The following is a 13,761-nucleotide window of genomic DNA, read 5'->3' as shown; positions in this document are numbered from 1 at the left end:
CGATCTTTTTTAAACTGTTATAAAACAGCACAAAACTGTCTATAATAATGCTCCAGTTGTGCAGCTGCAGACATGAGTCTCTGCTGTATCTCTGTTACACTGTGACTTGAGGTTTTGATTTCCATATCCAAGAACGGTCAAGAACAGCAGCGGTTAATATATCTGAGAAGAAACCAGAGAGTTTGCGCTATCCTGCAATCCTCTCGTCTTCCTGTTTACTCCTCTTCCTTACTGTCCAGAAACGTTGTTTTTGTTGGCGCTGAATTCAGCGATGGAACGCGGCAGTACAATAAAACATTTCCCTCACAACAACAACAATAAAGCACAAAAATGTAACCAGCAAAGTGCAGAACTTTTTCAGTTTTATTGAAAGAACAACCATTTGGAGATTTACTGACGCGTTTCCTCACAAACACGAGAGGTAAAAGTGGCCAGCGGGTGAAATTTATGTGAGCGGCTACTGAAGGAAAGCATTCAAGGGGCTGTAACTCAAATCTGATGACGACAGCGGTGTTCTGCACTTCACACTCTGAACGAGCAAACTGCTGTTCCCTTTAAACAATTCACTCCAGCCAGCGCTAGCCAAAAACTGGCAGGGTCGCCCGCCGCCCCCCGGCCAGGAATCAATACATTCCCTGTGTCATGGGTGAATCCCTGCGTTTGCGTGAGACTGTGTTAGAGAGAAGTTAATGCACAGCAAATCATCCAGCGCTCATTACAGCACAGAGTTTATGACTCCTGACTGACAGAGAGAAGACACCAACTGCATCCTGCAGACTGACACAGCTACAAATGCCACCAGTTAATAATGAATGCACGGGCACATACACATTAACAAAGAATGAGAGCGACACTCGGGTGGGCAGCATGAGTAATGTATATCAAACTATAACAGAATGTGACAACAGAATTAATTACACAGGACTTTTGCTGAAACAATGGGTCTATGGCATATGTCTTTGAAACAAAAAAATATATGTTGAATAGCACTAACTGAAAAAATAATGCATTGCATTAACAGAGCTTGCATTTCAATACCTTGTATTTACAGGGCTTGCATTGTTAAGCTGTGGATATTATAATGTAAAATATTTCACACACACATTTTCATAATAAAAAAATTATATAAATCATATTCAGAAAGGTAAAAAAAAACATTGAGTATGTATTATATTATATTCAATGTTTTATATTAAATTCAATATTAAACAATGTAAAATACAAAATGAAGCAAATACCACTTTACTATCAGGGAAAACTTTGCAAAAAAAAAAATAATTATATATATATATAAATTAATAAATAAATATATATATAAATATATAAATAAATAAAAATAAATATATAAATAAATAAATAAAAAAATATATATATAAATATATAAATAAATAAAAATAAATATATAAATAAATAAATAAAAAAAATATATATATATATATATATATATATATATATATATATATATATATATATATATATATATATATATATATATATATATATATTTATTTATTTATTTATTTGTTTATTTATTTATTTATTTAAATATATATATATATATATATATATATATATATATATATATATATATATAAATAAATAAATATATATAAATATATAAATAAATAAATATATAAATATATAAATAAATATATAAATAAATATATATATATAAATATATAAATAAATAAATAAATATATAAATAAATAAAAATAAATATATAAATAAATATATATATATATATATATATATTTTTTTTTTTTTTACCCTAAAATGTTTATATTAGTCAATTATAGTAGTCATACTATTTTTCTGAGTGCGCATTATATTAAATAGAAATGTTAAATCTTTTTATTTTACAAGGCAAAAAAAAGCGTCGCACTATATATCATTTAAACTTCAGTTTAAGAAAAAGTAAAATAACAAAAGCAAACAAAATGCATAAAATTCTAAGTCATATGAGAGACCATTTCAAAACAACACAAAACTGATTTAAATCTATATGAATGCAGCAGTTGTGCAGTTGTGTATGAGTCTCTGTCCCACTGTAAACACACGGTCCACCCATCCCTAACTAACAGCTCCAGCTCAGAGGAAAGCTGTACAAGAAGCCAGTAATGGCTGCTTTGAGTCAGCCTGTTGTCAATAACACAAAGTCACATTTCTGCTCCCTGTGCAATGCTGACTCTCCACTTTATCCAGCCGCTCACCACTTCCATTACGCTTCCTATCACTTTAGAAGAGGATATATTATTTATCTACTTCCTGTCTATGTTTGGTGGTCTTCGTTGGGGCCGGTAAACTTCTCGTTGTTGTTTGGAAATGTTCACATTGTACGAAGTGCTCACAGGAGACAGATTTTCCTTTCACCCTCATTACAGTAGTTTTATTTTAATGGGCTTTTTAAACGCCCAGATTTAATCAGAGGATTCCGACCTGACGTTTTTCCGCTTCTTTTGCAATCTGGGTGTTTTTTACTACGTGGCAGCAAAGGGCACAATTAAATGCAGTTTGGGGGCTTGTCGCTCGGCCCACTCGCTCCTCATCGAGGGCCCTGTGATTTACCATGTTTAACGCTCTCCTTGCGCTACGCTTCTCGTCTCTGCACTTCATCTCAATGCCCTCCATTCTCGCACATACCTCGTCGTGGTATTGTTGTGATAAGCTTCTCCCAATGGGTTCGTTAAGGAGACTTACTACTGTACGATTCTCAATCGGGCTACAGCTACAGCAAAATTAGCCCCAGCGAGGATGGCCCAGTTAAGCACTCGCAACTCACGGCTCGCGGGACCCCGGGGAAACGGGCCTGAAGATGTGACTGAACATGAAAGTGCTGAGTTTGGGTTTACGGAGTGTGATATCACACGCAGATTAACTAATGGACCAACCACAGAGCAACTGCTTAGACATGGAAAACAGAGACCAACACACAGCAAGATTAAGAGAAGCACCAGGCCAGTTTTTGCATCTGAAAAAACAGGAACATACGAGAACATGAATCAAGGCTAAAAGTAGTACAACGCAGAAGAATTTCCATTACTTTGTTCTGCACTACATATTCTAGACACTTCCGAACGGATCAAACAATGTGTGCTTCTAATTTATCACCTCATTTAACCGGCCGAAAAAACAACATTAACATTGACATTGTGACACGCACTCACTGAAGCTTTCTCATAATGGCCCGAACAGTTAAAACTCTGCTTGGCAGTTTTGTAGATAGCTTAAAAAGAAGAAATATGGGGGGAATTATCCAGAAGATTGATTCTGGAGAGATGAATGCTTTCTATTCATGCATCTTTATCTGACAGGGCTTGTGCTCTCCAGGCCTTGGGTTTAGTTATTCTCTCTGACAAAACATGTTTGGGTCGGTTGAGGATGTGTCAGGAGGCAAACGCTTCATCACTGTCGGATGGAGAACTGATAGGCTGCGAGATCCAGACACGAGGAGCAGTCTAAAAGCCCCAGATGGAGAATAATATCCTGCTGAATTCCTCCTGTATGGGGTTTGTCTGACATCAGGCCCCTCTGCTTATTCACTAACATTTACTTCTTAACATACGTCCCAATCACAAACTAAAACGTTTTTGTTAATTGAAATGACGCTGAAACAAAAATAAATTAAACCTTGCATTCCTAAATGTTAAACAAAGTTCATTAGATGAACAAGTTTTCAGTAGTTAGTTGAGTTATCTTACCAAATTGACTTATTTTTAAGTTAGGTCAATTTTTTTTTTTTACATTTCAGGAATAAACAGGTTGTGAACGACATTTCATGTTGACTTTAACTGAGAGCTTCTCAACTGCCCATGAAGCACCTGTCCATGATCATAAAAACAACTGTAGGTCTGTTCATTACACTTCAAGTAAGATCAAGCTTAAACGGGGAGCCTGGCCTGAGGCAGCGTTTCTCTAATGACCCATCATGAACCAGACCCTCCAGCCCCCTGTTGAGTCAACAGCAGAACTTACACTGACCTCTTATCATCTCTCTGACTCTACATGGGGCCTTTAATGGAAAGCAGAATCCAGTGAAAACCTCAAAGTAGCAAGTAAATGTATGTTCTTATTTAAGCCCCATAAAAACAGGAAAGCACAAACATTTATCTGTGCTAGGCTTTCATCTGCTGTCTGCCGAGCTAAAGAATAACAGAGCCAGGAGGCTGATAAAGTGAAGATAGGAAATGGAAACGCGTGGGTCTCATGTTCCTATGATTCCAGCAGGGCGGTGATTGCTTGTCCTGGCTTCCCTCGACGGTGAAGTGCGGTGAACGACCCTTTCATTACACCAGGCGCATGCATCAGTATGCACAACAAAAACCCATCCCATGATGCTCAATTTGGCCGGCGGTCAAGCTTTATGCATTAGCTAAGAATACTAATAATTTGGCAAATGCGATTTTAGTAGCTTTGTGGCTATTTGCAGAACTTGGATTGCATGCATTTCTCTGTCTTTGACTGACGTGTGGATTCACAGAGAACAACAAGCTGTCGGCTCTATAGTCAGGAAGCATATGGCTGAGCGTTTAAGGGTTAGTAATATGGTATTTCTGCCATACTAAGTGATGATAAGAGTGCTTGCTAGTAAACTCAGTTGTGCACGTTGTGACAGTATCCCAGCAGGCTTCTTGTTTGATTGGGCACCACTTTGTGCCTACAGGGAGAGCCATCACACGACAGCGGAGCTAAAAGCAAAGCACCGACGGTGTTTCTGGTGGGACCGTGGGCTTTTTATAGCCATGCATGCAAGAAGCGAAAAACTGTGTTCTGCTATTATCCCACAATGACAAGAAATACATGCAAGAACAACAGTCCGAGATGAAATGCTTTTACTGCAGGACTGTTGCTCTGTTGTTGGAAGACAAACGATGCGAGTGCTTCATTTAAGAAGGTCAAAGGTGAAAAGCATATTTTCTGCCCCACTAGATGCAGCAAACAAAACGACTCGAATTAAAAAATGCATTAAAATGTCCTGGCTTCTTTTATGCATCACTATTACTACAGTGTATAGAATCCTCCAACACAAATACATTAAACTTCTATGGAAGATTGTTCCTGCTACAGAATAAGAACTTAAAATGATTGCAACTTTCTCTCACAATTCTCACTTCTTTCTGTTTGATGTTACCTTCACCTCTGACCTTCTTAAATTAACTCAAATGTTACCTCTGAGCATTTTGCATGGCCTCAGATTGGCGTCGTTCACCAGCAGGGCCAGTATGCAGTCATGCACATTTACTGTCGGGCGTCGTCCGTTCCCAAAAACCAAACTCTATACTTCAAACTGTAAAAAGGGGTGTCACTCTCCTCTCCATAACTGCCCTGAGTGAAAGCCCCTTGACTGGTAATAACTCATCTCTCTCTCCATTTCCTGATCACAATTACCCTCTCCATGAGGAGCAGGGGCCGTAAATTACATTTCTCTGATCCTCAGCTATAATTGGACACTGAGGATTCTGCGAGCAGCAGCCTTTCTGTAAGTGGAAAACAAAGAGTCTTTGAGCGTTTGGGTTTGGATTTCACAACGCGACTCATTACATTAAAGGAGAAGTGTAACATCACTCCATACTCAATAGCACACAACCACATCACAGAACGAGTGCATAGTATGAATTCACCTTTATTTCTATTTTTTAATTTCTTTATATGAATATAAATATACACACACACACACACACGTAAACATTTTAAAACTATTTATTTTTATAATAAATATGCCTATATACATATATTATGAAATCAAAAACTTGCATTTTGGATGCAATTAAATGCATTTAATCATTTGACAGTACTAATCAATTATGTAACAAAATTGCTCGTGTAATTTTTCAGATCAATTCAGTTCCAAGTTCAATCAAACCAGTTCAATAACTGTTAGTGTTGCAAAGTATATCAATTATGGCATGTATTCCAATCAGTCATTATTAAACTCAGACCAGAAGCAAACCAAAGGAAACAGTGTATGTTGGTGAAGAACCCAAGATCCATCAGGTGACAAAAATTGGCCTAAACGAACAAAATACAGTTCGTGCTGCATCATAAGTCAGACTTGTGCACTAATATTATTCACAGATTTTGCATCCAGCTCTTTCTGCGTGAAGTGTTCGTGTCACGATGGAAGAGGAGATCTGCTGACAGACAGGTCGGTCACTTCGGCGGCGGTATGCTTGTGAAGTAGCCACACTTGTGCCGGGCTCCACTAATGGACTGCTAATAGAACCCCAAGCTGCACTTTGATGCTTCCCCTGTAGTTTACAGGGTGACAGTGTGTGATTAATTGCACTCACTCCACTCCCCGTCCACTTTTTCTCTTTTTTGCTACGAGTAGAGGCTGTCATTGCCATGACTTTGCTCGCTCACCTACATGCACAGCTGGATATGGCGCGATTCACCATAGACAATGCCGAGCGCATACTGTAATACATCTTTTCCACAGCCGGCTCGCTACGTGACGTCAGGAGAGGAGAGCTGCAACCTCAGCACGCCTTTCACAGCAATTATCACGAAAAAATATCCTCAGCACGGGGGAAGGCCAACAAACAGTGTGTAGTGCTGACGCCCACAAGGCACCAAAGAAGGAGTTTCTGATGACACACCGTTTGCTCGACCTTTACCTTCGCCAACACATGACCACATTAAGTATAATTTCTCCTTCAAACTTAAAAAACGGCCTAGATCACAAGGGAATTACGATACACGGTGGTGCTAGGTCATAGTATAGTATCCACTCGGTGCACAATGAAGCCTTTGTGTTTCCAAAAGTACTTGGAGAACGAGCACGATGGCTGAAACCTTAGTAGAGCCCTTGAGACCCGACCGTTAGGCAATGATGGAAGCGCTTAAGAGTAATGATGATCGCAATAACATTCTCATTTTTACACCTACTGGAGCTGCACGTGTGTCTCTTTTTTAGTTTGCTAAATATTTTCTTAAAAATAACAGCGCACACTCCCCCATCCATAAACAAAGCTCAGAGGACGTATAACATGCAGAGCGAGAGGACAGACGTGGAAAAAGTGAACTCACGCTTTGACGCACTCACCAGGCAGTGGGTTAGCTTTGCTGTTTTTTTAAACAGTAATTACACATATGACAGCAGCAAACAAGGCGCCTTTGTATCCCAAAAGCACTGCATATAGAACCGATGGCATACAGGATGCAGAAAAAGCATGCAGCCTACATGAAAACAAAAACGTACAAGAATGGATTATGCACATTTGGGATCTTCGCCTTTCATCAGCCAAGGATCTGCATATTCAAACAGACAGCCGGTCTGCTTCAGCCCCCAAATCCTCACGGCCTTCTGCTGTTAAAGCGGATGACAAGATCGTCTCCAGTCGAAGCATTGTCAAGGGTCGCACAGTGCTGTATTTTATCCCCCTCACTCCCTCTTGACTTTCCCGGTCGCCTCTTATTCATATTCACTGGACGGGAGGCACTTGTGGTGGAGATGTAAGTGATTTTACTGGAGTTGATAAAGGCACTTCTTTCCTCTCTATTCCTCTGTTTCCAGAGCCAAGAGAACACTGGGACGAGTGGGAATTCACACACTTAATTAAAACAAGTGTATCGACAGTGAAAAATAGGGGGATCAGGAGAAGAAAAGAGTGTGAGGGAATTTTTTCCATGCAGAGTAACCGTAACTGCTTAAATAACCAGGCAGTTCTTCAAGCACGAAAAGATCCCCATGTGAACCGGAAATGTTTAGCTCATTAGTATCCAGAAAACCTATGGGCCATTAATTAGTTGCAAATAATGCTCTCCCTTAATATTGACTTCTTAATGGACACGAAGAGACTTGGTTCGTGTTCACATTACAGTCAATGGCATCGGCCTCTGAGGGCTTCTGGAATCAGCCTCATGTCATCAAGCAATGCCCTTCAGACACTGGAGCAGGATAGTTTTTCCTCCACCTTTCCTTGTTTCTCATTAACTATGCACAATTGTCAAGGGAGGTTTTGCTAGACTGGATTGAGTTTCTAACAATCCGATTCCTGGCGTTTTTGGAGCCTGAAGCATGCAACACTTACAATACAAAGCTCACTTAAAAGCTTTTAAATAATCAAGTATTACAGTGTATATTATCGAGAATAATACAAACATTGCTTTATAAGTATTATTTGTATTTGGCAGAAGTAACTTGCATTGCATTCAAAATTTCCTTTTTATTCAATGCATGCATTGCCTAGGAATCGAACCCATGATCTTGCCGCTGATCTATTGTTTGAACTACAGTAATCTTTTTTTTTTATAGTAGGCTTGTACATAATCTAGAATTGTACAAACATCATTTTACATTTAAGCAATTGGCAGATGCTTCTATCTAAAGAGAAATGCACTGCATTCAAGCTTCAACATTCCATGGGAATCGAACCCACAACCTTTCCATTGCTCTTCTGTTTGAACTAATGGTTTAAAAAGTAGCTATTAAATAATATAGCATATAAATATTCTAGAAAGGTACAAAAAAAGACTTTACATTTATGCATTTGGTAGATGCTTTTATCTAAAGTGACTTATACATTGCATTTATGCTAAACTTTTTCTTCAATACATGCATGTCCTGGGAATCAAAGCAACAGGAAACATTTTAATACTAGCTTTTATACAATACAGCAATATAGTACATAATCTCGAATAGTACTTTAGCAAATTCAACACCTTTTGTCAGTGATCTATGAGATCAGCAGAATCCAGTACAGTACAACTGCTCGTAAACCACTGAGGAAGGGTTGAAGCCAATGTCAAACATGGCTCGGGGGAGCTTCACAAACCTGCCGTGTGATAGGGAGGAGGTCTTTGTGTCATCTCTCTGTGTCAAGAACATGGCTGCCGGTTTACTTACACAACAATTATTCAGCGAAATCCTTTTAATGGAGTCCCAGACTCACTTCAGAGAAAGAAACCAGCATCAGCTCTGAGATATGCCACAAACCCAAACTTGAAAGCATCTTCAGCGTAGAGAAAGTACTTTTAACTCACAACGTTGTGCCCAGGGGAAAATTCATTTAATTAGTTCATTATAATGCAATCAAAGCACGCAGCAGAAGTAGGCTACTCAATAGCAAAATAATCTAAATGTTTATTTTACTCCTAACAGAAACAGGGAAATTGGGTAAATGATCAATTCAAACTCCTAATAAATATAAAATGCCAGCAGCACATTTGCTTCTCACAGAATGAGGCCACGAGGGATATTTTGTGGTTTCAAGTTTCTCGGATTTCCTCAAAATATTCCCAACGGAATTTTGCCACTTTATAACTAGGATAGTAAAATTATTAAGAATGTAAGATGATGTTCTAATTATGCATTATTTTCAGCATATAAAATAATAACGCGCTAAAGTCCTTTCTATACTAAATGCGCAAACGATATTTACAGCAAAAGGTTGGTTTGATAGGTTTCAACTCGAAATCAAATAATCTTATCATTTAAGGCCAGAAAAGTGTTCGGTAACAAGATTTCAGCATTCATAACAAGACTAAAGATATTAAGCAGCACGATGAACCTTCAGAAAGGTAACGTTACAGATCCGTCTGCGCATAAAAGCATCGTTCTTCTCGTTTCTAACGCGCTCCAGACACACAGCAGCACAAGACGAAGTTTTCTCATGTGATGACCTCACTATGAGCTCATGGCTCAAATTAACAACAAATGACAATAATCCACATATATGCGGTTTTTCAATGTAAAGAGATTTAACCAACTGTGACAACACTGGGTGAAATAGGCTATAAACAACATTCTCTTAAGATTACACTCAACTATAATTAACAAAATTACGGCAACAAAAATAGCATTAACAGGAAATGCCGTTGTTAGTTTAAATATATAAACAAATCCGATCTGGCGGGAATTAATTAACATTTTAGATCACACAAAACACAGTTTAGAAACAAAAAAAAAATCTGACAAATCAATTCAAGCCTGGAAATATCAAATCTGACTAGTAATCTAACCAAGTGAAGGGTTCTGAGTAATTCCCATGAAGACTTATTAGCATTATTTACTGAAATCAGATGGTGTGTCGTATAAATATCTGGATCGGTTTGACAACTTTTCATACGCAGACCTTGAACATTAATTTAACGAAACTTTCGCTTATTCAGCAAACTTCAGTTAGCGGTACTGATCGATATTCACCTGATATTATAAAGGTTTTCTTACCTTGAGCCGAACTGGTGTTGACGAGCGATAAAAGAGTAAAAACGAACACCGTGATCATCTGCGCTAAGAATCCCGATCCGCCTCGTTCTCTTCTCGCAGTCTTTTTACTTCTTCCCATCATACAAACAGTCAAAACCAGGCAAATATCCGCCGATGGGGTGGAATAACAACCAGAGGAACCTCTGGAGATGTTGTTTGTAATAAAACCAGTGGAATCGCAGACTGTTGCGGGGAGATTATTATTCGCGGAATGAAACGTTGACGGAATCCGTTGGATTTTACCTCAGCGCACTCTTCTGACAGACAGCGGCCACCAACGCCCGGCAAACACAAGTGTTTGGGATTAATATCCTCAGTTCCTCCTCTTCTAAGCAGTTTTTCTCTCAAGGCTTCGCGAAACGCTGTGGGTCGTCTGTAAACAGGTAAATCAGCGCTCCTGAGGTGACTTGATGTCTGTCGGTGAAGTTCCCTCAGCGCGCGCTCCCCGCCTTCTGATGGAGAGCTGGAGGCGCGCGAGAACCCCGCGCGAGCCGCATGCGCTCCAGCCAATCCGCTTGCGCTCCGACTTCAGTGCGAAGAAACCATAGACTGTGGAAGAAACCCGGAGCGGATCAACACCTGAGCAGGTGGATCATGTTATGAATGATGTATCGGGTGTGTTTTTAAATGAGCTGTTCTTTTCACACGCCGTTTAGATATTCTACTGTCATTCTGCGTCTTTTGTGATCCTTTCCTGCCTATAATCTCTCAGCACACTTTCAATGCTGAGGGTAAAATATTATTTTAAGATATTTACGTTACATTTAATTTAATTCAAGTTTAATTGTATAGCGCAAATCTTTGCAAAGCCGCTTTACAGAAAATTAAAGTTTCTACAATAGCTTTTCTCAAGGTAAAAAATCAAGCAGTTAGTTAATGTTATGTAATCAAACAGACGGTGAAAACTATTAACAATTACTATTAACAATTATAATTAACTATAGCAGAATTTGGTAGTTTTGTTACATTTAGTCATTTAGCAGATGCCTTTATCCAAAGCGACTTACAAATGAGGTCAATGGAAGCAATCAAAACTAACAAAAGAGCAATGATAATGCAGGTATTATTCAAATGTGTATTTAGTCCTATTTATTTATTTAGTAAAAAATGTCAAAAATGATTGTAGAACATTATTTTCATTATTATTGTCCTTTATATATTTTATTCTGTTGCTTTTAGGACCTTTTCTGTTTATAATTCAACCATAAGCTCAGCACATACTAAAATACATTTAATGAAATGCTGTAGAATAACGGGGAATATATACACACATTATATGAGAGCATGATTATTACTACTAAAAAATTAATGTCTACCCTAATGATAAACCTTGAGTGTCAAAAGCAGTTATGAGTAGTTTACAGAAGAAGAAGCTGTCAAGGATGGACCTTAGAAGGAGAATCTTAAAAGCTAAACAAAGGTATAAAACTAAAGTTTCTAAGAGATTAAACTGGCAGAGAAGAATATTGTTTCAGCATGGTGTGGTCTGAAAACTATAGTAGGCAGACAGCAAAGTGTGAAGAGAACTGATATTGCCATGGATGGTTTCAGATCAAATAGTGAATTTGCCAATGCAGTAAATAATTTGAGGTTTGATAAATTTGATTTTAAGAATGAAGTTGAGTAGAGGAGTCGATAAATGTTCCAAATATTGTTTTAGAATTCCCCAACAACAGTTTTGCATGCATTCAATGACAAAAAAAGACTTTAGTTTTCTTATAATGTGCATTTATTTTTACCTGTTTTGACAGCGATTCTCAAATTATTCGTTTAGTGATTCACTTTTCAAAACCCCGCCTTTACGTGACGTTAGCGAGTATAGCCCAGAGTTCATATTGTAAATCACAATCAGTCTGTTTGCGTTAACTCCATGCATAAACATAACGTTAAAAAAATTTAAAAAAAAATAAAGCAGTAACGTTACGTTACTACGAGGTATGACTCTATTCTTAAAGAAAACTCCGAAAACAACGACAAACAATTCACATATCTCAATACAATTGTCATTGAAGACCTAGAAGCTCACGGTGCTTACACAATAAACCAAACAATCATTAAGCATGCTACATAAAACATAAAAGCAACAATTATTAATAACACTTACAGGTTGTGATACGGAGGAGGAAGCTGATGCAAAGACACTTGGAACGGAACCTTCCTTCAATATCAGCCGGCTCGCGAATCCAAGTTTGATTGCATTTAAGTTGGTAATGCAATCGTCTTCAAAATGGCGTGAACAAAGCACAAGGCTCGGACTATACTTCTGTGGTACTAATGTATTAATTGTAGCCACTTAGTCTTCAAATGCTCATCCATGGGCTGATGAAAAAAGTTTGCTTTTGAGTCGCACTTCAGAACACAGCGTCTCGTCGCCATGTTGCTTTCTAGTTTTCACTGGCGTCTTGGCGCGCGATAAGTGGGCGTGTCGTATTCAAAAACTTGACAAGTTGACGTCATCTAGTCAGAGAAAGAGCTTCGGTCTTCTAACGATTCATAAAAATGACTCAGAGTCGACTCTTACTTTTGAAACACAATAACTTTACATACGGTGCACTGTCATATTTCAAACTTTGCAGGATGTTTTTGTTCACTTAGATTTATGTCACACACTACATGAAAGGTACATTTCAAAATTCCTTGATAGGTGCTCTTTAATCTTTTGGTTAAGCATCTTGAAGGGAAAAATACTCATGCTAGACTGTTGTTTATTGACTTTTCATCAGCCTTTAATACTATCCAACCCCACATTTTAGGTATGAGACTGATAGAGCAGTTTAAGATGAGCAATAATTTGGTGGGTTGGATACTGAGGGTGAAAGTAATAAATGCTGTTTTATCAGATCCATTATGTTCGTCCACTGGTTCACCCCGGGGTTGTGTTCTTTTACCTTTATTTCAGATTTTGTATACTAATATGTGCCAAAGTGAGCATGCATATAGGCCTATATTGAAATCTGCTAATGACACAGTTATCGTGAGTCTGCTACATGATAATGAGTCCGGTTATGGTCTTATTATTGAGGAGTTTTCACCTGATGTGTTGAATCTTATTTGGAGTTAATCATAGCTAAAACAAAAGATGTGATTATAGATTTTAGAAGTGTGCTTTACGTTATGACACTGTGATCATTAAAGACCAAGTGGTGGATTGTGTAGAAAGCTATTAATATCTCGGGACAGTCATAGATTCTAAATTAACTCTTGAAAAGAACTGTGAGATGCTATGTAAAAAGAGACATCAGCGTCTGTTTTGTCTCAGAAAGCTGTCCAGATTTCACACTGATGAATCTATGATGACCCTTTTTAATTTGGCTTTTATTGAATCAGTCTTGATGTTTTCCCTTGTGGCATGGTTTGGTAATTTGAACAAAATTCAAGATTATAGGTGAACCTCAACTTAATCTAGCAGGTCTTTATCCTAACCATTTCCAAGTTTTATTATTAGAGATAGTTCCCACCCTTTACATGCTGAGTTTCATCTTCTCGTCTCTGGATGTGGGTTCGTGGCTCCTAGGTGAAGAACTAGACGAAATAGAAACAGTTTTGTACCTGT

General features: G+C 38.1%; 1 protein-coding gene across 1 annotated transcript in view; it reads right to left on the bottom strand.

The window, feature by feature from the left end:
• unc5cb (unc-5 netrin receptor Cb) overlaps positions 1-12,558 on the bottom strand; it is a 147,143-nt gene extending 134,585 nt beyond the window's left edge. The window contains exons 1-2 of the mRNA XM_026242298.1: positions 12,313-12,558; positions 10,170-10,757 (exon numbers count right to left, since the gene is read on the bottom strand). Of these exons, the coding sequence (XP_026098083.1) occupies positions 10,170-10,290 (121 nt within the window). The 5' untranslated portion in view covers positions 10,291-10,757; positions 12,313-12,558. The remainder of the gene's footprint in view (positions 1-10,169; positions 10,758-12,312) is intronic.
• Positions 12,559-13,761: the final 1,203 nt, after the last annotated feature.

This window comes from Carassius auratus, unplaced genomic scaffold, assembly GCF_003368295.1.
Source record: "Carassius auratus strain Wakin unplaced genomic scaffold, ASM336829v1 scaf_tig00001218, whole genome shotgun sequence".
Taxonomy (NCBI): domain Eukaryota; kingdom Metazoa; phylum Chordata; class Actinopteri; order Cypriniformes; family Cyprinidae; genus Carassius; species Carassius auratus.
This window is presented reverse-complemented; position numbering and strand designations above follow the sequence as displayed.